Source organism: Pinus tabuliformis, chromosome Q (assembly GCF_031772625.1).
Source record: "Pinus tabuliformis cultivar Carrire ecotype Pingquan chromosome Q, CPIR1, whole genome shotgun sequence".
In the NCBI taxonomy this organism is placed as follows: Eukaryota; Viridiplantae; Streptophyta; class Pinopsida; order Pinales; family Pinaceae; genus Pinus; species Pinus tabuliformis.
The window spans coordinates 1,386,154,118-1,386,177,489 of record NC_142296.1 but is presented as its reverse complement, the minus strand read 5'-3'; the positions used below and the strand labels follow the sequence as shown (position 1 = coordinate 1,386,177,489).

The following is a 23,372-nucleotide window of genomic DNA, read 5'->3' as shown; positions in this document are numbered from 1 at the left end:
ATTGATTTTCATATCGAGACAATCTTTGTCACAATGCGACATTGGACCATGGTTGACCATGATTGTTTTTCATATTGAGACAATATTTGTCAGAATGCGACATTGGATAATGGTTGAACATGATCAACCATGGTTAACCATGATTGATATTATAAGCCCAAGGGAATAATAAACCAAAGGGATCAATGCTAAAAACCCAAGGGAATAATGAATAATATAAACCCAAGGTATATTAACCCCAATAAAAATATTATAAACCCTTAAATAAACGTAGTTAACCATGGCTAGTTTTCATATTGAGACAAGCTTTGTTAGAATGAGATGTTAGACCATGATTGACCATAGTTGAACCTTTAGATTAATAAACTAAATGGATTGATCTTATAACCCAATGGATAAATACTAAAAACCCAAGGGATTATGGAACCAAGGGAAAAATAGTAAATCCAAGGGATTAATATTATAAACTGAAGGTATACAAAACCTAAGATAAAAATTATAAACCCTAAAATAAACATGGTTTTCCGTGCTTGATTTTCATATTGAGACAATGTTTGTCACAATGCGACATGCGAACATGGTTGAGCATGATCGACTTTCATATCGAGACAACCTTTGTCATAATGAGACGTAGCACCATGGTCAACCATGGTTGATTTTCATATTTAGACAATATTTGTCACAATGTGATGTTTCACCATGGTCAAACATGATCGACCATGGTTGACCATGATTGTTGAGGTGGTGTCACAACATAGATTGAAACTGATAGGGACCTTACATTCATCTTAGTTGGAGCATAAGTGGGCACCCATGAGTAAGATGGTTGGAAATACACAATACACAAGAGAGTTTTTGTGTCATTAATAATTTTTTAGATGATTCCCTTGGTTTTGGTTTTGATTTCCATTTTGGTTTTTGATTTGATGGCTTCCACCATTTTTTTTTTGTTGGGGTTGGACTTCACAGTAGCACAACCCAAGCTACTATGAACCCCTTACTCACAATGCATGAACCAAATACCTGTAGCAATTATGCAATGCAATAATTACCATGTAATATCAAAATCAAAATCACTTTGATGTCTAAGATCGATTCGACAAGCATGGTAAGAAAGAATGGATTGGATTAATGAAAATAACATTCCGTGAATTATCCAATCGTTGGAATCGAAGAGGCAAGGTGTTTCTCCGGGGAGGATCCACCAGATTATTTCTTTTAAGGGATGTGTTCACTTTCGATAATTCCATTTCAAATTGTGTCTGTCTTTGAACAAAATTCAAATTTCAAGCCACCTTTTTATCAAGTTCAAATATCATGTCGTATGTATTAATGGATTTCATGGGGGCATGACATGGCACATGGATGTTAACTATGACATTTCCATGACATGGAAAATGGATGGTTAACTACCGTCACATTGGGTGTGGGGAAGTGTTGATGTGGTATTTATAGAAACATACAATTTGGGTAACTTAGAGGGTATTGTAATTTTCGTAAGACAGATGGTCTGTTACACACTCCAATGGTGATTGTTCAATTCATATGAAATAAAAATTTTAATGTAAAGTGACGATGTCATAAAAATTTATTGATGATGAAATAAAAAATTTCAATGTAAAGTGACAATAGAATATAGTAAATTAAAAATAGTCTTTCATTTTGAATAATCTCAAACTACTTTCTTCTACTATTCTTATTGTCACCCTTGTTACTTTTTTCTTCTTTTCATATTGATTATACGAAAAGGACAAGTTAAATTGTAAACCGTTTAAATCTTTAGCTCGAGATATTGTAGTAAACATCATACCTTGTCTCTCTTTCTCTCCAATATTAATAGGTTGAATTACTATAACAAAACACTCAATCTAGATTGTCAATATTATTTTATGCTTACACTGAAATCAATGCACAATATTAATCCAATCACTTTAAAATTAATGTACCATCATACATCCAATTACATCAAATGAGAAATCAACATCTACATTGATATCAATGCATCTAATGCAAGAAATCGAATAAGATTAGAAAACAAAATTTACACTGAAATCAATGCATCTAATGCAAGCAATCAAATATGATTAGAAATGAACATTTACACACAGATCAATACATCTCCTGTAAGTAAGAAAATTGGTTTATAAACCAACATCTACACTGAAATAAATGCATATAAAATGAAATCAATTCATCTAGTGTAATAATAAAAAAAATATTTCATTGTCAATAAAAATTCTTGGTGCACTTGGTATGGTGTCTATAAATTGTCATTGTGAACGTAAAGTCCTCAAATCGACATGAGCCATGAAATATATTATTAAATGACTTAAAATATAGTCCTTTTGTCCAACGTGTTTTGTCGACAGAGAGAGAGGAGAATCGAATCATAATTAGTACAGTAAAAAAATGATAGCTACCGAGTGATGTGCAATGTGCAAAAACCATATATGATCATAATCATATTAAGAAAGGTGTTCGACATAAATCCAGCAAATGTAAAACTATATTAGTAGACATGTTAATTAATCATATTAATAAATATATTAGTATACATGTTAATTAATCACATTAATAACTAGCAATTGTACTAGGTGTTGCGAAGGAAAAGTCGTAAGGCATAAATTCGATAAGAATCGTGCTAAATAGAAGATCACTAAATATAAAAAAACAATAAACAAAATGCCATTCAAAGCTAGAAGGTAAAGAGAAATCACTTACATTATGCCAAATTTAGAGATTCTATAACCATTCCAACATAGATTGCCTTAATCTTCAAATATTCTCTTTCAAGTTCCAGTAGAAAATATCTAATAAAAAAAGATGTTCTTTTCCAGCATTGAACTGTCTCACTTGATCAAAAGCTTACAATATTTTACTACTTTCTCTTAAGGTGATTGGATTTTCCTTTGCTTAACTTATTTTGCGCATTTGGACTGATTTGTGACATGGGAGGTTTATTCAAAGTTTTTGTCCAAAATGACAAATTCAAAATTTACCATTGGATGAACTAGTTTAAAGCAAAGCTACAAAATAGATATATCAATAAAGCTAGTTACTGACATAGAAACTTTACCTTGTTTTATAGGAGAGAAGTGCATCTTTTGTTGAGCATTCATTAAATAATTATTTTAGTAGACATAGAAACTTTAATTCACTATTCAGAGATACCATGGTGAACTCTTATGGTAGCAGCCACGCGCTTTCCTTTATTCAGCATGATATTATGTGAGACTTGGCTATGTACTTGACTAGGTAGGGGCCTATAAATAAATGCAAAGGGATTTTTATGCCTCAGAAAGCAAACTCTATTCCTAAAAAGTGGAAAATGGTTGCGAAGTGTACATTTGATGCTAGGATTGTTTCCTTCCACACAGGTTTGGTGCATATTTGTTTCTCCTCTCCTAGTAATTGATGACCATTTCTCAATATTGAATTGTCTCACTTGATCAAAATTTTGCAGTCTTATGAAAAATATTATTTGAAATTTTATTATATGTAGGTTCTAATGCTTGGCAATGCCGACACCAGAGTGGGTATATCTACCATGAACAAAAAATGGTCAAACAAAGAAATATAGATTGACTTGCGCAAATCCATATGAAAGTCCATTTTGATATTTAAGGACACCAAACTTGGATTACCAATATGAATAACACAGCCAACTTCAATTGCAATACAATAGAAATCTAGAAGTTTGATTGAAAAATCATAAAAAGTCTCCTAACATGAATTTCAATAAAATAAAGATATAAATCTTTTGAATGTTACTCATGAAAATTCGATTAACAGTTTCAAACTTAGCTAATTGTTTGATTGGTTGTTAATCAATTTTAGGATATATTTACTATTATGGAAAAAATCTCATAGGTATCCATGTGATGATTCACCAAGGATTAGTTTGTCACACCTTGCCTCTCTGTTTTTTGCATGCAATTTACAATCAATTTTAGTTCAATATGTTTTATTTTACATGTTTCTTTATGAAACTCTTACACATATTCATAGGATAGGAATGTAGATCTAGTTACAACATGCCTACTAGTCAGCAAAGAGTCTTGACTTTGTAGTATATCATGATATTGAGTAGGTTGAATGCCTAGGTCCAATCTATTCACATCAGAGTGGTAGCAATACAATCTTAGGAATGGATGAATCATGAGAAATATTAATCTTACATAAAGGAAACTATGGCTCTACCATACCCCCTTAATGTTTTTACAATAAGTTGGGTTCAATTTTGTTGCTTAAAAAACTTGATGTAATTTCATAATACATGGTTGATTTGAGCCTATCAAACTATTAGAATACAATATTGATAATAAGTGGAGTGTGCACTTAATATATTTGTTAGAACAATTTAATAAGAGAAAAAGAGTATTTGATCTACAATAAAAATGTTATCAACTAGTCACATTTATTTTAATCTACAAAACCTAGATTACCAATATTAATAACACATTCAAACCAATGAAAAGTAGATTAAATTTGGGAATAATTAACATATTATAACATATAAACAATGGTATCATTGTTTCAGTGACATCTATCAAAATCATACACATTCTAGCTTTCACATTCCAACTTCCAATTGAGAAACAATAAAGGAAAATCGTAATTAGTTCCAAGAAATCTAATGGCAATGACATTCTATTAGTGGGTGGTGGACATGTAGTTCAATCACAACATTTTTGGTGGTAGAATAGTCATAAACTATACCTTATCTAATCTCTAAATTAAGTGGATTCAAAGAAAGGGAAAGCTACGAGCGATGGTGATTTTATGATATACATATTTTACATTAGCTAGTGTATACTTGGAGCTATACAATATTATCCACTATCAAGGGTGTCAATTTCCCATCATGTTTCCAAGTTCTAATAAATGAACATTCCTAATTCAAACTAATCAAGAAACCACGACATCTAACATATGATGTATTTAAAAGCTCAACCAAAGTGCAAACTCTAAAGTAGAGAACACGAAAAAGAAAATTGAAACATCTCCACTTTTAATTCTATCTTTCATTACAAAGGTAAAGGACATTAAAGTAAACCATTATGTTGTAGCAGCTACAAACACCCTCCAAAAATTTTCCTTAGCTTCATTTTAGAGCATCCCGACCAACCATGCTCAATAGCATGTCTTGCACCGTTAAGCATATAGGCTTCAACTGTTTCTCAGTGTCTTGTCAGCATGTGCATGTCAGTTTGATTCACTCCCCACACAGCATGTCTTTCTGGACTTAGACCATGTGCTGGCCAAGAAAATCCCTAGAAAATTACGCAATTCTAGAGGGGAACCAACCTTCCCTCCAGAAATTGTGCAAATCAGTTGGTCAGCCAACTGAGCTCCAGAATTGCTCAATGCTGCTTGTCAAGCTTCCTTTGAAAAATTACGCAATTCATCCCAGGATAGCTGCTTAGCCCAAGAATTGCGCAAATTAGTCTGTCATGCTTCCCTTAGAAAATTGTGCAATTCTGGAGGGGAACCAACCTTCCCTCCAGAAATTACACAAATCAGCTTGCTGGGCTCCAGAATTGCGCAGTGAAGTCAGACTAGCTTCCCTCCCAAAACTGCACAATCTATCCCAGCACAACAGCTCAGCACAAAAATTTCAAAATTATAGGAGACAGTCACCTGCTCATCCCAAAAATTGTGTAATCCCTCTGGGATAGCTAACTCAGCTCAGCCCAGAAACTGCGCAAATCCAGATACCACACCCCCACACTCAATATGTTGCATGTCCTCATGCAACGAAAACTGAATATATTGCATGTCCTCATGCAACCCAAAGACAAAAACCATGTGTTAACCAAGCAATAAAAAATATGTTCCTCTCAGCTCATGAAATGGATAGAACAAATGAATTCTCCCTTCACTTTTAGTAATCTTGATGAAGGCATAACAATTTTTACATTGACATCCAACTATATGTATATATGAAATTGCAAAAATATGATATATGTAACAGCAAACTTCATGAACCATTTTCTCAAAACTACAAACCAGATTTTGTTGAAATGTTGCTAGTAAATTTACAATACATGAATGTCTCTATGATCCAAAAATCAGATTGTTTTGATGCACGGATCATGAGATATAAACAAAATGGCTGTAGGTGAGAGTACATGATTTCCGAAATTTTATGAACCAATATTTCTTGAAATTATCTAGGTATGTGTATTTTAATAGTATGTTTGTGTTTCCTAGAGATCACAAGAATTGAGTTCATAGTTTTTGAAAATATGGGAAATCAATTTCTACACTGAAATTGTATGACTGAAATTGCATGCCTTAAATGAGAAAGGAAATAGGAAACATCCATCATGCGTAGCGATTCCTCCCCCTCTCTGAAAAATTAGCATGTCCTCATGCGATGCGAGAAAACAAATAGAGGTGGTTGCTACCAGCTGTTGAATTCTATGCTTGGTGTAAAACAACATGAAATAAGGGAGGTGTTGAGAGTGGATAAGAATAGCAATGGATGATAAAGAATATGAATGACGTGGGTATAAGAAAGAAATGAATGAAAAGAACACTCCCCCACACTCGAAAATGACATGCTACTGAAAAAGGGGAAGTGGTAAAGATGTGCAATGAAGGATGACAAATAATGCTCAAAATGGATTTGCATTAGATTCTCCTAAATTTATAATAAATTAGAAAACTATGCAATTTTACCTCAAGTTTTACCTCCAAAAAATGTGGAATGACATATAAATACTGGCAGTTGTTGAAGCTGATGTAGGCAGAGTTGGTGCTGAAAGTGATGCAAAAGGTGGAATCCAGGGAAGCACATAATGTTTGAAGAGTTGTTCATGTTCGCAAGTTGCTCGAGCCACGTCTGTTAGTTGCAATAGTGCGGTCATGCTGTGAATAGAATTTTGCCCATACTTGTTGTTCTCCTGTAAATAAAGCACTATTTTGCATACAATGTGCTTGAATCCATAGTGGTAGCTTTGAATATCAACAGATAAGATGCATGCAAAATTGCAATTAGAAAAACTCAAATCAACAAGGTATGGCAAAGTGCAGTAATCATACCGCATGCAATCCCATAATGCATACATTCCCCCCTCCAAGTGGAAAATGGGTTCCATAACCATAAAGCATATGAAAGGGGTGGTGCTGACGGCAAGGCAATGGAATGAATAGTATATCAGTAAGGGAAGCAGAGTACACGTATTAATGATAGGATGGTGAAATTATGGTTATATTGAGAGCAAAGTGTGTAAAGAGAGTTATGAATAAGAGATAGGACGCTTTGGATTGATGATAGTTTATACAAAACGAAAAAGGACAACAATATGCTAAAAAGATGCTTTGCTGATAGTATTCTAGCTGAAAATGATGCGGTTGATCATAAAACAATTGCTCATGCATAAAGGTTCAAAACAGGGAAAAAGTTAAGGAAATAACTTCTCTGATAAAAAGAAAATAAGAAAAGGGTATTATAATAATAATTGATGAAAAGATATAACTTCAATACCATAAGCAGAGCCTCTGCTGCCAGCAGGCATCCATAGCCTCGGCAGGGTTGCTTTTTAACCCATATGAGCCAGGATCCTCAATTTATAAATGGAGAGTTTTAGTGTTGTTCTACAGAAGAGATTAGTGTGCTGGCATGGTAACCAGACAACCACACTGCCATTCACTAGGAGGTAGCAAAAGTGATCAGGTCGGCTCGTGATGAGACCTCCTGTTCCAAGGATAATTTGGCTATCCAATGGATCATAACCCTGGTGTGGTGGCCATAATGGGAATGTCACTTTGTTACAGCCTTATGAACATGGTAGGCTGGCTCGTAATGAGACCCCCTATCCTCCATCTGTGAACAAAATTTTGTTGTTATTACACATTTTTATGATAAAAAAGAGGGAGGCTCAGTACTCCTTAAGAGCAGGGATGGCGGAAGAAGTGGAACATGTCAATATAAAAAAATATACCCATAATCTCATTTATTATAGATAGAGAAGATTATAACCAGGAAGGGTGGAACCAGCATGGTATTAAGATGATCAATCAGTATCATGTACAGCAGAAAACAATGCAGTAAAGGAATATATAAATAATTGTGTCCCTTTTAAAAAGAATCTATCATCAAAGAGCTGTCCTTTTAAATATCATAACGTGAATAATATTAACTTTGCTTCAAAAGAATCCATAATTCCTGTCCTCATAAAAGTAGTGTACTTCATGCCGTGAAAGAGAATCAGGAGAATGTGGTTGAGCTGAACTATGAATAATCCCACAAGAGAAAGGAAAGGGTTGCCCTCAAAAATATTCTCAAAGTGTTGCTTTTTTGAATGAACAGCAAAAACACTCAAAAAGTGGTGTTCCGTGTAGGGAACATCAAAGAAAATGCACACCAAAAAACAAAAATACACACAGAAAACGCGAAAATGCAAATGTCGTTCCTTTTGAAAGAGAAGAATCCATGCAAGCAAAAACACGAACTGCTGTTCCTTTTGAAAAAGGAACAACAAAAACTCAAACTGCTGTTCCTTTTGAAAAAGGAACAGCAAAAACTCAAACTGCTGTTTCTTTTGAAAAAGGAACAGCAAAAAACTCAAACTGCTGTTCCTTTTGAAAAAGGAACAGCAAAAAACTCAAACTGCTGTTCCTTTTGAAAAAGGAACAGCAAAAAACTCAAACTGTTGTTCCTTTTGAAAAAGGAACAGCAAAAAACTCAAACTGTTGTTCCTTTTGAAAAAGGAACAGCAAAAAACTCAAACTGCTGTTCCTTTTGAAAAAGGAATAGCAAAAACACGCACTGCTGTTCCTTTTGAAAAAGGAACAGCAAAAACTCAAACTGTTGTTCCTTTTGAAAAAGGAACAGCAGAAACACACCAAACGCTGTTCCTTTTGAAAAAGGAACAACAGCTGTTCCATTTCGAAAAGGAACAGCAAAATGTGAAAGTGCAAAAAGTGTTGTTCCATTTCGAAAAGGAACAGCAAAATGTGAAAGTGCAAAAAGTGCTGTTCCATTTCGAAAAGGAACAGCAAAATGTAAAAGTGCAAAAAGCGCTGTTCCATTTCAAAAAGGAACAGCAAAATGAACTGTGAAAAAGGAACAGCAAAATGAATGGCTGAACCAAAAAGTGCTATTCCTTTAGAAAATAAATAGCAAAACGAAAATGATGTCCCTTTGAAAGAGGAACAGCAGGAACGACAAAAATGCACACAAATGCTGTTCCTTCAGAAAAGGAACAGCAAAATATACAACCATAAAATGCAAGCATGCAAAGAATGAATTAGTTGTTCGCTGTATTGAAGTTGAGGATGGGTCACAGTTTGAATGAAGCAACACCTGAAACACAAAATATAAAAGAAATTAGAAAAGAAACAACATGTTATTTAAAAAACAATATGTAAATTAAGTTACAACAGCTATGATATTATGTAAAAAAATGATCTTTTTGAAAAATGTTTTGGCAGTAGTAACAAGACATGAATCTTGAAATTGAAATCAATTCTTCATTTGTTCTATTATGAATCCGTTGGGTAATGATTTGGATAAAATTCCTTTGTTCTATAAAAATTTCTTTGAAAAATCACTCGTCCATAAGTTGACCTTCTTTATTTTCCCAGGACCTGCAAAAAAACGAGTGTCTACCTGCAATAAAACATTCAATCATGGAGAAAGAGAGGTGCGCGGGCTCCCCTAATCCAAGAATTATGCAAAAAATAACAAGTAGTTACTCTGTATAACAAATCCATTGAGAAAATAACAAAGTAAAATTTATATGTCACTTGCGGGAGAGCAGTGGCCAATCATGCTAGCCCGCAGTGTTTTAATCACAACTTCTTTGTTTTTCATCCAAATTGAGTGATTCCAAAGCCAAATGAGAGATAATTCAAAGGTGTATCTCCAATAGAAACAGGTTTTAAAAACTCAATGATATGATATGTCAAATTTGTTTAGAACAACCTGCATAATAGAGTCATTTTCGATTACCCGGTTTAGACCAACAGTTGATATTTCAAGCATAACTTTTTCGTTTGATGTCGGATTCAAATGATTCAAATTGGAAATGAAAATAGATTCATTTATTGATCTCCAATAGAAACAGGTTTTAAAGACAAGAAGAATTGATAGGTCAAATATTGTAAGGAACAGCCGGAAAGACAGAGTTTTAAGAGTGCTGATTTACGATAGACAGTCAGTATTTCGATCATAACTTCCCCATACGATATCGAAAATGAGTGATTCCAATTGCATTGTAAACTAGATTCATAGGGGAATCTACCATAGAAACAGGTTTTAAAAACTCATTCATTTAGGCCTCCAAAAACTGACTGTCCCAACTCTGTTCCTGAGTTGCCCGCTAGACATCCGGTCAATGTTTTGGCTCTAACTTTTTCGTTTCAAATCCAAATTGAGTGATTCAAATTGGATTGGAAAGTAGACATCAAGGGCTACTTAGGATAGAAACAGGTTTTAAAAATATGGTCATTTAGGCCTCCAAAAATTGACTGTCCCAGCTCTGTTCCTGAGCTGCCCGCTAGACACCCTGTCAATGTTTTAGTTCTAACTTTTTCATTTCAAATCCAAATTGAGTGATTCAAATTGGGTTAGAAAGTAGACATCAAGGGCTACCTAGGGTAGAAACAGGTTTTAAAAATATTCATTTTCGGTCCCTCAAAACATGACTGTCCCGACTGTTTTTCCAGAAAGTTCATCAAGCCCGCAAGCCAAAAAAATGAAATTCAAGCATTTTTTTTTAAATTGGTGATAAAAATGAAAATGAGTGTTTGTAGAACTTATTATTTCCATTATGATTCATCTACAAACACAAATTATAAAAAAAATATCACCGATGTTGATTTGCATAGCATGTTGCAACAAAAACCCTAGTTTTACAAAAGAGCAAAATGCACTTATTTATGTCTTTATTTTATTTTATTTTCTACACTAACCTATTTTGATTTGAAAAATGAATATAACTACGTATATGAGTACTTCCAGTGAAGCCATTTTCGACATAAGGCTTCATGTATACGCATACCCAAATTTGAAAAATGGATGTTAATGAAAATTAGGGTATGAGAAGGTGGCTTCCCTTGAAAAAATGATATCAAAAATTGTTGAAGCATGGAGTGATGTTGCAAATAAATGATGGAGTGAAACCAATCTTCAATGTATGCGTTACTTTTTTGATCTTGCATAGCCATCATATCATGAAGTTCTTGAGCTTTTAAAATAGCTTGTTGATGCATAGTAAAAGAAACCTCATTTTCTTCCATAGCTTCTACAATTTTTGCATTTGAAACATTCTGAATCTCATTGTAGGTTTTTTCTAATAACACATGTGAGATAGAATGGGTGGGAAGGGTGGGTAAATTTTCCAGCTCAACATTGTAAGCATGTTGTACTGGTTTATTATGGTGAGGGTGTGAAATTAGTTGAGCAGGAGCATTTTGATGATGTGGCTGATTGGGTTGTGTGAATGGGCAAGCAAGGTGTTGTGAAAGAGCTGGTGGAGAATATGGAGAATGTGCTTGTGCTACAAGATGAGGGAGAGTAGTCATGCCATCATAAGATGAACCATGCCCAACTTGTAAACAAGATAGGTGGTTATATTGACATGGCTGCCCTAACACATTAGCATTCCATAATGGATTATGCAAGTATGACGATGGAGAAAAAGTGTTTTGAACCATACTTGTAGGCCATGATTTCTGTGGTTTTGACCTTGTTGCCGCTTCCTTACCTCTTTGATATGCCACTTCCATCATAGATAAGGAAGAGTGAGTATCTATGAGATGCTCCTTTCGGTCATGAGAACAAAACACTTCATCAAATTCTTCATTTTTATGAACCTGCAAAACATCCAATTTTTCTTTTAAAGAGCTAATAAAATCCAATTTAAAATTTTCAAATAAAGCATTGATTTCAGCTCTTATGTCTCCTATTCTTGTAGCATATTTGGAAAAGGAAAAACAAACATCTCTAAAATTCTTAACAGCCTTGGAGATTCCTCTTGAATACCTTATGCACAACTCACAAACATCACCATATGATAACTGAAAAACATCACCTTTTCCTATCAGATTTAGGGTTTCTAAACATTTATCTTTGATTCCTTTAAGAAGGCGTGTTTTTAAGATCTCTTTTTCCAAATGCTTATATTTTGATTTTTGAAGGTTATAATGAAATCGATCTACATAGTCCTCCAAAATTTCATCTTCCCCTTGTATCATATAGAAAATATCTTCATTGGCTTTGCAATAGTCCTGGTACTTCTTCAAGAATATGTTCTTCATGTCCTCCCATGTTTGGATGCAATTCCCACCTAGGCTCATGAACCATCGGAGAGCTGCTCCTTTTAGAGTAAGAGGAAACACTTTCAATCTTTGATCATTAGTACAATAATCATATCCTCTACAAAGTATTTCAAACTCAAACAAAAATGTATCTGGATCTTCATTTGCTAAACCATGAAAATTTGGTAAAGATGGGGGAATTATGTGCATTTGTGTCACTCCTCCTAGATCTTTGATAGGAAATTCAAAAGTAGAAATGTGAGCCATTTCTTACCATAATAGAAGATGTTCTTCATGTGTTTCTTCAAGGCTCCTTCTTCAAATGTTCCTGTCAATTAGTTAGTGAAATGGGTGGTGCTTACATCACCACTTAAGTGAAATCATGTATTTCATTTTTTTTTTTTAAATTTCTATTTTTCCTAATAATTCACACAAAAATTCAAACATCTATTTCTACTCTAGGTTCTTTAACAGTCCTGCTGGAAAGCGGACGGGGGAGCAGGGCTTTTACATGCTCCGTACGCAGGTTCTTACCTTCCGTTTTTAAGATCCAACTCTTCCCTAGCAGGCAGTCATCAAATTCACACTACTCTTTAGAAATGGCTACACTCTCCCCGGCAACGGCGCCAAAATGTGGAGCGATAAAAAGGTGTCTTGTGAACTCCTAATTACCTCACATTAATTATCAACCCAGGGACGACTTTTTATTTCAAGAGTGTACTCTGTCTGAGGCGGCTATTTTCTTAAGAGCAATGTTGTGCAATATAGTGCTTAAAACCCAAAAATAGATGAACGCTTGAAAAATAAATCTAATTGGAACAGCAAGAAACTAAATCATTCATTCAAACAACCATCAATCGAGGATAATAAGTCAGTCCTCTAGAAATTGATGAAGGAAAAAGGAATTAGAGTATGGATCATGGTTCTGGGAGCATAATAGCGTCTGCTGTGTCTCACGACAGCCTTGATCCTCCTCTCACACCAAAGCAATAAAGGCAAGTAAATAAATCAGCAGAAAGTAGAACGGAACGACGAAATGGAAACGGGACAGCAATAAATGATACATCAGTAAAATAGAACTAAATCTCGCGAGTCAAAAGTAAACTTGAACCAAACTCACATTTTGCAATGAAATAACAATCTTCAAAAGCAATTTACTTTATGAGGCGATATTCAACACACTAAGATAGTAATCTGAGATGAGAACTACGTTTCCAAATACAACATTACTTCCGGATTCCGATAATCATAACTTCAAATAAATCTTGTGATGGTAACGTTTAATACAAAAGCTCTGTAATAGAAATACCCGATTCAGATTGATACCATGCAATCAATTCTGGAAAAGACTTAATAATATAATGCAGAATCGCCACAAGGAATTCGGAAAGAACATTAATGAATTAATGATCACATAGCATTCGTGCATCAGATTACTGAACAATAAAGATAGCAAACCACGCATAAAACAAAAGAAGATACTATACAGTAGTAGCAGCGTATTCCGCCATAGGCTGGGCCCTTAGCCGCCAGCGGATGCTGCGGGATCACTTCAGAATAAGAAGAATGAACAGCAATTCCCAATTCATTTATTAATCAGCCAATTGGAATCATTACAACAGCAAAAGCTACAGCATGAATAATCCACCACCGTTGTCCATCATTTCTCTATCATTCTTCCATCATCACGTCTCTCTCCCCTCTCCCCCGTCTCTGATCTTGGGTTTCATTAAATAGAGAAAGATCAGAGTATAGATAATTACAATCATGATTTCTCTTACAAATTTAGGTTGATTCCAACCCATTGATCAACAAGAACAAGGCGGATTTGGGTTTGCAGCTAAGATTTGGAGGGCGGCCGCAACAGCAAATCCCAGAAAATCGTGTTCAAAGAACCCTGCGTTTCTCCCTATACAAGCCGAATTTGGGCAAACTGTTCTCTAAGAAGATAATTGGGCCCGTTCTGGACAAAACCCATGTTCCGGATTTTTCAAATTCGTCTTCATTTGCTCAGAATCTTAACCGCAAAACTATCACTCCTTAAACCAGCGAATTTCTGAGTTGGCTGATTTAAAAATCAAATCTTCAATCTGGAAGTTACTTTGGAGGCTAAGAATGGCGAATGATGTTACAACCAACTTATTAGAACTATCATTGATAAAATAATGCATAATAATCAATTTAGTAAAAATAAAAGAGAATAAATAACATTCATCCATGAGAGCATAAATTAGTTATAAAATGGATTTAAATGATAAATTATAATAAATGTCATGATGAAGAATGGTGGAAATGGGTGGAATAAACCTTCACAAGTGAGAATAATCATGGCATATTAACGACCCCACAGTCAGCCAACTGAGCTCCAGAATTGCTCAATGCTGCTTGTCAAGCTTCCTTTGAAAAATTACGCAATTCATCCCAGGATAGCTGCTTAGCCCAAGAATTGCGCAAATTAGTCTGTCATGCTTCCCTTAGAAAATTGTGCAATTCTGGAGGGGAACCAACCTTCCCTCCAAAAATTACACAAATCAGCTTGCTGGGCTCCAGAATTGCGCAGTGAAGTCAGACTAGCTTCCCTCCCAAAACTGCACAATCTATCCCAGCACAACAGCTCAGCACAAAAATTTCAAAATTATAGGAGACAGTCACCTGCTCATCCCAAAAATTGTGTAATCCCTCTGGGATAGCTAACTCAGCTCAGCCCAGAAACTGCGCAAATCCTTCTCCCAGGCTTGCAGACTATTGCATGTTCCTTCAGGTCAACCAATCCCCTCCAGGACCGAGCGAAACTGATTTTCATGCATGGAATATTGTTCCCAAAATAGCACAAGGCATCATGCAAAGGCATCCCTAGATACTAGGGATCCATTTTTAGTAGCTGGAGGTCACATTCCAAGATTGTTTTAGAAACCTCCCACCAAGTGTCACCTTTTCCTATATTTGTGGCATATGCATCATAACGTCGATCTTATCAAAACTCATCAACCAGATGTTGCAGAGCTCATTCCTCACATCGACCTTGTAGCTCTAACATCCCATATCGCATCTAGGATTTGTCAGCACATTTAACTCAAGTGTTTCGGGGTAATATCGCTTTTCATGTCTTGCACCCCGTTTCTATCGCTTTTTGTGTTTCACTTTGTGTGAATGTTGTCTGCTTGATTCCAGTGAGTGCTTACTGTCATTTCAATGTATGTTATCTTGTAGAATCATAGTTTCAATTTCCGTTCGCATCTCACTGATGTCACATGCATGAGACTGTTTTTGCACCAATGGTCGTTGTTGCGGAGACTCGCTTCACGCACATGCATGCTTTCTAGTTTTATGAATCTTGCACTTACTATTTGCATGCATGATCATTCACTCTTGTTTACACTCAGTATCACCTTGCATTCATACTTCTCATGTTTTTAGTCTCTCATCATCCGGTCTAGGCTGCCTTAGCCCAAACCTTGCCTTACCCGACTGGCATTGTGCATTTTTGGAAGTGAAGGCTCTACCTTGCCTCCAGAAATTGCGCAAATCTGGCCAAGCGCTAACCTCCAGGCTTGCATTGCACAATTCTGGGAGGCAATGCCTTGCTGGCCCCAGAAACTGCTCAATGCAGTTTGCTAGTTCCACGTCACTGTTGACTGAAATTGTGCATTGTGCAGTTTCAGTCCTCAGCAAGCTAGGCTAGACTATGCATTGCATAGTTCTAGTAGTTAGTTAGCCTCCTGACATCTCGGATTGTGCTTTGTGCAGTTTTGGCAGTGAGTCTCCCAACCTCCCGGTGAAAATTGCTCAATCTTCACAGACATTGACACAGGTATGTTGCATGTCAGTCCTCTAGTTTTTTTTGTTTTCGACTAACATATTTCTTTTCATGATCGTTTCTATGTCTCTAGGTATCACAGGTAATCATCTTCCTCTCAGCAGCACATGTACAATGGCTTCCAGGAGAGCAGAGTACCTAGATGCAACGAAGGCAAGAGTTGGATTTCAGCAAGATGTCACCATTAAGTGCACGGACACCATCACAGATGACCAAGATTGGCATCAGTTCGCCATCATCAACCATCACGAGGATTTCTAAGAGTTGGTCTCACCACAACGGTCTAAGTGTTAGTGATGTCTTGCATGGCTCACTCAAGCCATTTTGTCTCACATGGGTACATATGCAGATTGTATGTAACTTCTTGTCAAGTGGAAGTTCAAGTGTCAGTAGTTGAATGTAACAGTCACAGAGTAGTTGAAGAGTCATGAGGGTAGATGAATAGTCACAAAGGGGAATGTCAAGGGCCACCCCACCCTTTGCTATAAATAGTCCCTCATAACTCATTGTAGAGGCTTTTGGTAAACCAAGCTTCCAATAGGAGTATCTTAGAGAAAGATTGGAGAGTATTGTAACGATCCTTGGCTTCTCCACTGTGCAGAGCTAGTCTATCTCTTTAGAGGAGTAGGTGGCAGTGAAGGTAACGTTCCTCTGTCAGAAATATTGGTTGATCATGGTTGTATTTTATGACTGGAACTTTCACTTCTTAATATAACGAGCTAGCACGTTTCATGCATATGTCGTATTGTATTTCATCTATCTTATTTACTCTAAATGATATATGTATGTGTTTTCTTACGCATGCATGTATGGATTTCCTATGTATGTATGTATGGATCTTACTGGAATGTGTTGTTGTTTTAACCATCACTTTAGACTGCTAGCTTACTTGCCTTCCAATTTGTGATGCATCTTTGCTCGTGTGTTCCCTTCTTAACTTCGTGCTTTCACAGGTTTCCAAGGGGCGCACTCACCTCACCCTCCATGTGTTAGAACCACTCATGCGCCTTCCTTGACTTGCTGCATATGTCACACACTTGCTACCAATAGGTACATCTCACTTGCCTGTGTGCAACTGCGGTCAAGGCTATACCGTACAACCCACTGCTAGGACTCCTACACCAAACAGTCTGAGGTCTAGTTGGGACTTCTTACCGAGGAGATCCCCTGACATGTTGGCGAGTCCAGCACCGTCAACACATTCAAATATTGTAATTAATGTATCATTTAATATTTCCATGTTTAACATGTCACATCTTCAGTAGAATTATCTCAAGAAAATTATGTTTTCATTCCATTCAAAGTCATTAGAATGCATTGTATGAATTGAAAAAAATTGATACTGCATATAGCTTTTCTTTTCCTTAGCGAATTATATGAGATGACGACCATATTCTATGTGTTGAATATGAAGATGAACACATATATTTTTTTTACTATTTTAGAGAATAGGTTGATAGTGAAAGGAAATGGAGGACAAGTAAACCACACAAGGGCTTAGGACCATTTCTTAAACCTAAATTTTCCTGATAACATGCGTCTAATATAATAAGTAATTGAGATCATATAAAAGAAAATTAATTATATATAAATTTTATCTTATATCTCATTAAAGAATCATAAACCGAGCTATTAACAATTTGAATAGCATGTTATACAATCTCCGGGTGTAAACATGTTCTTTACCCTTTCTAACAACAAAATTTCTTTTTTGGATATCCATAAACAATAGAGAACTCTTCTAATATTTGAAAGGAAACATCCCACTTCCTTAACCTTTTTCAACAATGATATTTTTCATATGGATATCATAAAACATAGAGAACTCTTGTAATCATGAAAAGAGTGAGGTTCAAGTGTTTTTGATAAAGGCACAACATCTTCATTTGATGCTTCCATTAACTTTGGGTAATCTCATCCCGCTGATTGATAGTGTCAAAATATTTCCCTCATTTGTAGCCATTAGGAGATAGAGATATTAGATTTTAAGCATTTGTGGCTGTCTTTTAGAGATTTTTGATTCGGATCATCCATAGTATTGTGTGCCTCTTGTCAACGTTTCGAATCCCAACAGGGATCCATCTTCAGGACAAAAGTGATAGATTTAAGGAGGAGCTTACCAATGAGAACAAATAAATACCTAATGCATAAAAACAAAAAAGCATCTAATTTTTAAAATTTTAACATAAGCCTATGTGAGACTAATTAATAGATACAAATATTTAATTTATTACAATAAATGTATTTGTTTTATTATTAAGTAATATTTAATAATCATTTCTTTTAATTTTTATTATCAGATATCTAATATTTTTAAGTTTATTTCCTAGAGATTTTTAATTTAAGTGAAATTTACATCCTCAACCTAATTAATTTTAAAAGACTTATTATTAAATTATTTTATAAATTAATATGTTTTAAAATAAGAAACACTAAATTAATAAAAAATTATTTAATTATATTCCGTGAAATTAATCATGTGCACATCATCAAGAGTAAAATTGCATCCAAACAGAACAAATCTGGGACTAGTGTAGAAGGCGAGGAGGCGGAGCACAAAATGAGGGTTTCAGAGGAAGAGAAGGTCTGAACAGACTACCATGTATGCAACTTTGGAGCAAAGAAGGAACGCAGGGAGCTTGTGTTTACCCGCGGAAGATCAAGTCGGAGATTTGCAGACAGTAGCAAAGGAGAGGACGCAGGAAGAAGCGGGCGCTGAAGGTTTAATGGCAGCAAGTGCGGGGAGGGGAGAGATCCCCTCCTACAAGAGCATGGCAATGGGGAGGCAAGCAAGGAACGAGCGTGGAATGGGACGAAGTCAAACAACGGAGAGAACCCAACAAACAGAACAAACTGGCAGACGGGTTTGAGGGGAAAATGCCTCCCTAGGGCATCGAAGAAACCCAGGTTCGTAATACCGAGCAACAAACTTGAAGAGTATAGGAGTTACATGAAAGATTATGCCTTAATATGTAAATTTGTAGGGTTCTGGCCGTCAGAGAAAGATCTGTCCAAATGGATACAACAGAGATGGAAACCTAAGGGTCATGTTGAATTAAAACTGGGTGCTAAGGGTTTTTTTACAGTAATATTCTCCAACATAGAAGACAAAGAAAGGATTTTCGAGGGAGGCCCCTACTTTATGAACAATGCTGGCCTATTTATTCGGCACTGGGAAGACTGCTACAATCCAGACAAGGAGAAAATGCTAGCAGCCCCGGTCTGGATAAGACTCTTTGGGCTTCCAATGGAGTTTTGGGATCCGGAGATTTTAGAAGGGATAGGGAATGCTATAGGATCATTCGTGAAAGTAGCTGAATCTACCAAAAGAGGGAGATATACGTCCTACGCCAGAATATGTGCGTATATGAATATAACTGAACCCCTCCCAGATTTCATTGAATTAGAATATCATGATGAGATCTGGCAACAACCAGTGGATTACGAGCATATACCGTTCCGGTGTAGACGATGTCATGAATACGGTCATCTTTTCAGGCAATGCCCATTAAACAGAACAGAGGAAGCAGCGGATAAGAGAGAAGAAGAGAGGGCAACAGCAGAGGAACCAGGACGGGAGGAAGAGGGATTTAAAGAAGTACAGAACAAAAGGAAATCAGGGAGCAGTAAACCCCAACGACAAATACCCAAGGAAAATATACCTCTGGAAACGCAAAACAAATTCAAAGTCCTCCAGGAAGAAGAAGTCGAGATGGAAAAGGAAGACAGCGATGAAGAGACAATGGAAAATTCAAAAGAATCAGAAAAACAGGTATCAGGACAAAAGGATACAGAACACGGGGAGGCAGAAGAGAAAGGGGAACAGACAAATGAACAAACGCAAATGGAGATAGACCCACAAAAAGACAAAGGAGGAGAAGAGGAGCGAATAATGAGGAAATTGCTACAGGAATGGAGGTTGTTAGATGAAAGATTCATCCCGGAGGAGCAGAAGCAAATATATAAAGAAGCATTTCAAAAATATAAGGAAAAGGCAGGGGTAACAGCAGCAAACAAATTGGAACAGATAGAAATGCAAGGGAATCAGAACATGGGAATGGGCAGCTCTGGCAAAGGAGGAAGAAAAAGGGGTAGGCGCTCGATGAGCGAGACAATCCAGGAGGTAGGAGAGATGCTGGTGAACTCAGGAAGAGTCATACCTCTATCAGAGGTATTTCAACTACCCCCAAAACTATTAAAATGATTATTACAAGTTGGAACATCAGAGGTCTTAACAGCAGAGGTAAACAGAGATATTTGAGAGACAGATTAAAAAGAGACAAACCAAGTATAATGATAGTCCAAGAAACAAAGATTAGTATGCAAAAAATGGAAGAAATAATGAGCAGAGGTAATACTCGGTATGAGATAATGGGGCAGGATGCGACAGGCAGTGCAGGAGGATTGGCAATCCTATGGAACCCGGAGGAAATACAATTTGAAAATTGGATAAGCTTCCCTCGGATCCTCTCAGGCACTTTTAAAGTGATAGGGTCATCTGAGTGGGTAGTCCTATCAGGAGTTTATGGACCACACTCTCCAATGGAACGTAAAGGATTCCTACAAAATTTGAAAGCAATACGAAGACTCTCTCTAGAGATGTCGTGGATTATAGGTGGTGACTTTAATATGATTACGACCTTAGCAGAAAAGAGAGGAGGATTGAGAAGGATAGATCCAGATATGGAAGCGTTCAGAGATATGATATCGGAACAAAGAATGGTGGATATTCAAACAATAAATGGTACCCATACATGGAATAATCGTAGAGGAGGAACAAATCAAATAGCCTCAAGATTGGACAGATTCCTAGTCTCGGAACAAATCATGATGAAAGATGTGTACATAGAGGCTATGATTCTTCCAGTAGTAGGCTCAGATCATTGGCCAATAAAGTTAGAAATCGACCTCAAGCAGAGCCCCAAAAGAAGACCGTTCAGGTTTGAATCATTTTGGCTCAGGAACCAGCAGTTTTTACCAAAAGTAGAAGAATGGTGGACTACGAGCAGACAAAGTGGGAGAAGTAAAATGCAAACATTCCAATTAAAATTGAAAGAACTTAGGGGGGAAATAAAAAAATGGAACAAAGAAGAATTCGGGGATATTTTCAAAGAGCAGCAACGCTTAGAGCAGAAAATGAGTGAGTTGCAACAGGAGAATATATCAGAAGGCAGAAATGAAGAGAGAAGCAGAGAAGAAGGAATAGTAATAGGCCAACTTGAGGAGCGAAGAAAGCAGGAAGAGATCTTATGGAAACAAAAGTCCCGAGTTCAGTGGCTCAGAGAAGGAGAAAGGAACACGAAGTTCTTTCATCAGGCCATGATCCAGCACCGACAGAGAAATAGGATCTTCTCAATTAAAAATACGGAAGGCCAACGCATAACTCAGCATGAGGAAATGGAACAGGAGCTTGTAGGTCACTTTAAAGGTATTCTCACTGAACCCCAAAGGAACAGAACAGAGGCTATAGGCAGGATAAGCAATGAAATCCCAAAGCTAGTAACCAGGGACCAAAATTTAGCCTTGATGAGGGCAACAACCCTGGAGGAAGTGGAGGAAATAGTGAAGGGCCTGAAAAGAAACAAAGCCCTAGGACCATACTGAACTGTACCTCGAACATAACGAAGTATTCTTTTAGCTGCTTTCCAATGACTTTCACGGGGGTTTTGCATGAACCGAGCAACAAGGTCAACAGCAAAGGAAAGGTCAGGATGAGTATGGGTTAAATACAAGAGTTTTCCTACAAGTTGACGGTATAATGTAGCATCAACTTCAGGAGAAGTACAAGTGACTGAAAGTTTGACTCCAAACTGAAAGGGAGAAGGGGTTGGCTTACAGTCTTCCATGTGAAAATGACGTAGAATGTCACAAGCATACTTGGACTGGGAAAGGGAAATACCCTCCTTGGATTGCAAGACTTGAAGACTGAGAAAATAGTGTAAGTGTCCTAAGTCTGTCATTTCAAATTTCCTTTTGAGGCTAGACTTCACATGGTTTATAAGGTTGGGATCACTACCAGTAAGGATAAGATCATCAACATAAAGAACAAGGATGATAAGAGAGTTGCCCACTTTCTTGGTGTAGACAGTATTGTCAGAATGACACCTAGAAAAGCCAGATTCTAAAAGAAAGCTATCCATTTTGGCATACCAAGCCCGAGGAGCTTGCTTGAGACCATAAAGGGATTTCTTAAGTCGACAAACAAGGCTGGAGTCTGTTTGTATGAAGCCAATGGGTTGTTCCATATAGATTTCTTCATGCAAGTCCCCATGCAAGAAGGCATATTTAACATCCATCTGATGGACTTCCCATTTGAAAGAGGCAGCAAGGGAAAGAACAAGGCGGATAGAGTTCATTTTGGAAACAGGGGAGAAGGTTTCAGTGTAGTCAATGCCTTCAACTTGTGAAAAGCCCTTAGCAACAAGACAAGCTTTATGTTTATCAACTTTCCCATCTGGTCCATACTTGGTTCTGTAAACCCATTTGCATCTAACAAGTTTTCGTCCCTTTGGTAAAGGAACAAGATCCCATGCATCATTTGCCAATAATGAATGATATTCTTCATTCATAGCTGCTTCCCAATCTGGATGGCTTGAAGCTTCTGCAAAGGTGTCAGGATCATAATTTACTGGAGCTTGAGCCAGTAAAGAAGAGGCTCTCTCGAACTGAGAACGTGTGCGTCGCTGATCTGTAGGATCACCGGCAAGATCACCTGCTGCATCTCGAGTAACACGAACCCATTTTGGAAGCTCAGGAGCTGAAGGAGGATCCTGAGATGGTGGGGGAGGATTGTCATCCTCACTTTCATCATCTGAAGAAGAAATTTTTTCAAAGGTAGAAGAGATAGGGAGAGGTGGAACATCCGCCGAACTAGGCTCGCAGGCCGATATATTTTCATCAAATTTTACATCTCTTCTAATGATAACATTTTTGTACTTAAATGGAATAATTCTATAGCCTTTGAGATCTTCAGAATATCCAACAAAAGTACATTTTTCACTCTTAGTTCTAAAGCTTTATGCTTTTCATCTGGAATATGGGCCCACGCTTCACTTCCAAAAACACGAAAGTGACTTACATCTGGTTTGATTGAGCTCCATGCTTCTTCTGGAGTGATATTCTTTAAAGCCTTAGTAGGAGTGCGATTTATTATGTAATTTGCACAGTTAATTGCTTCTGCCCAAAAACTAAGACCAAGTCCTTTAGATTGTAGCATACAATTAGCCATTTCCTATAAGGTGCAATTCTTCCTTTCAGCTACACCATTTTGTTGTGGAGTATATGG

General features: G+C 36.7%; 1 protein-coding gene across 1 annotated transcript; it reads left to right on the top strand.

Annotated features, from left to right (window-relative positions):
- The first annotated feature begins 20,458 nt into the window (after nt 1-20,458).
- LOC149225092 (uncharacterized) lies at nt 20,459-21,691 on the top strand. Its single transcript, XM_089388353.1, has one exon. It carries the CDS (start codon nt 20,459-20,461, stop codon nt 21,689-21,691), a length of 1,233 nt encoding a protein of 410 aa, XP_089244479.1.
- The last annotated feature ends 1,681 nt before the right edge of the window (nt 21,692-23,372 follow it).

Bases quoted from the DNA above. Each gene is read 5' to 3' on its own strand.
- LOC149225092 (XM_089388353.1), top strand. From the start codon at position 20,459: ATGGGGCAGGATGCGACAGGCAGTGCAGGAGGATTGGCAATCCTATGG.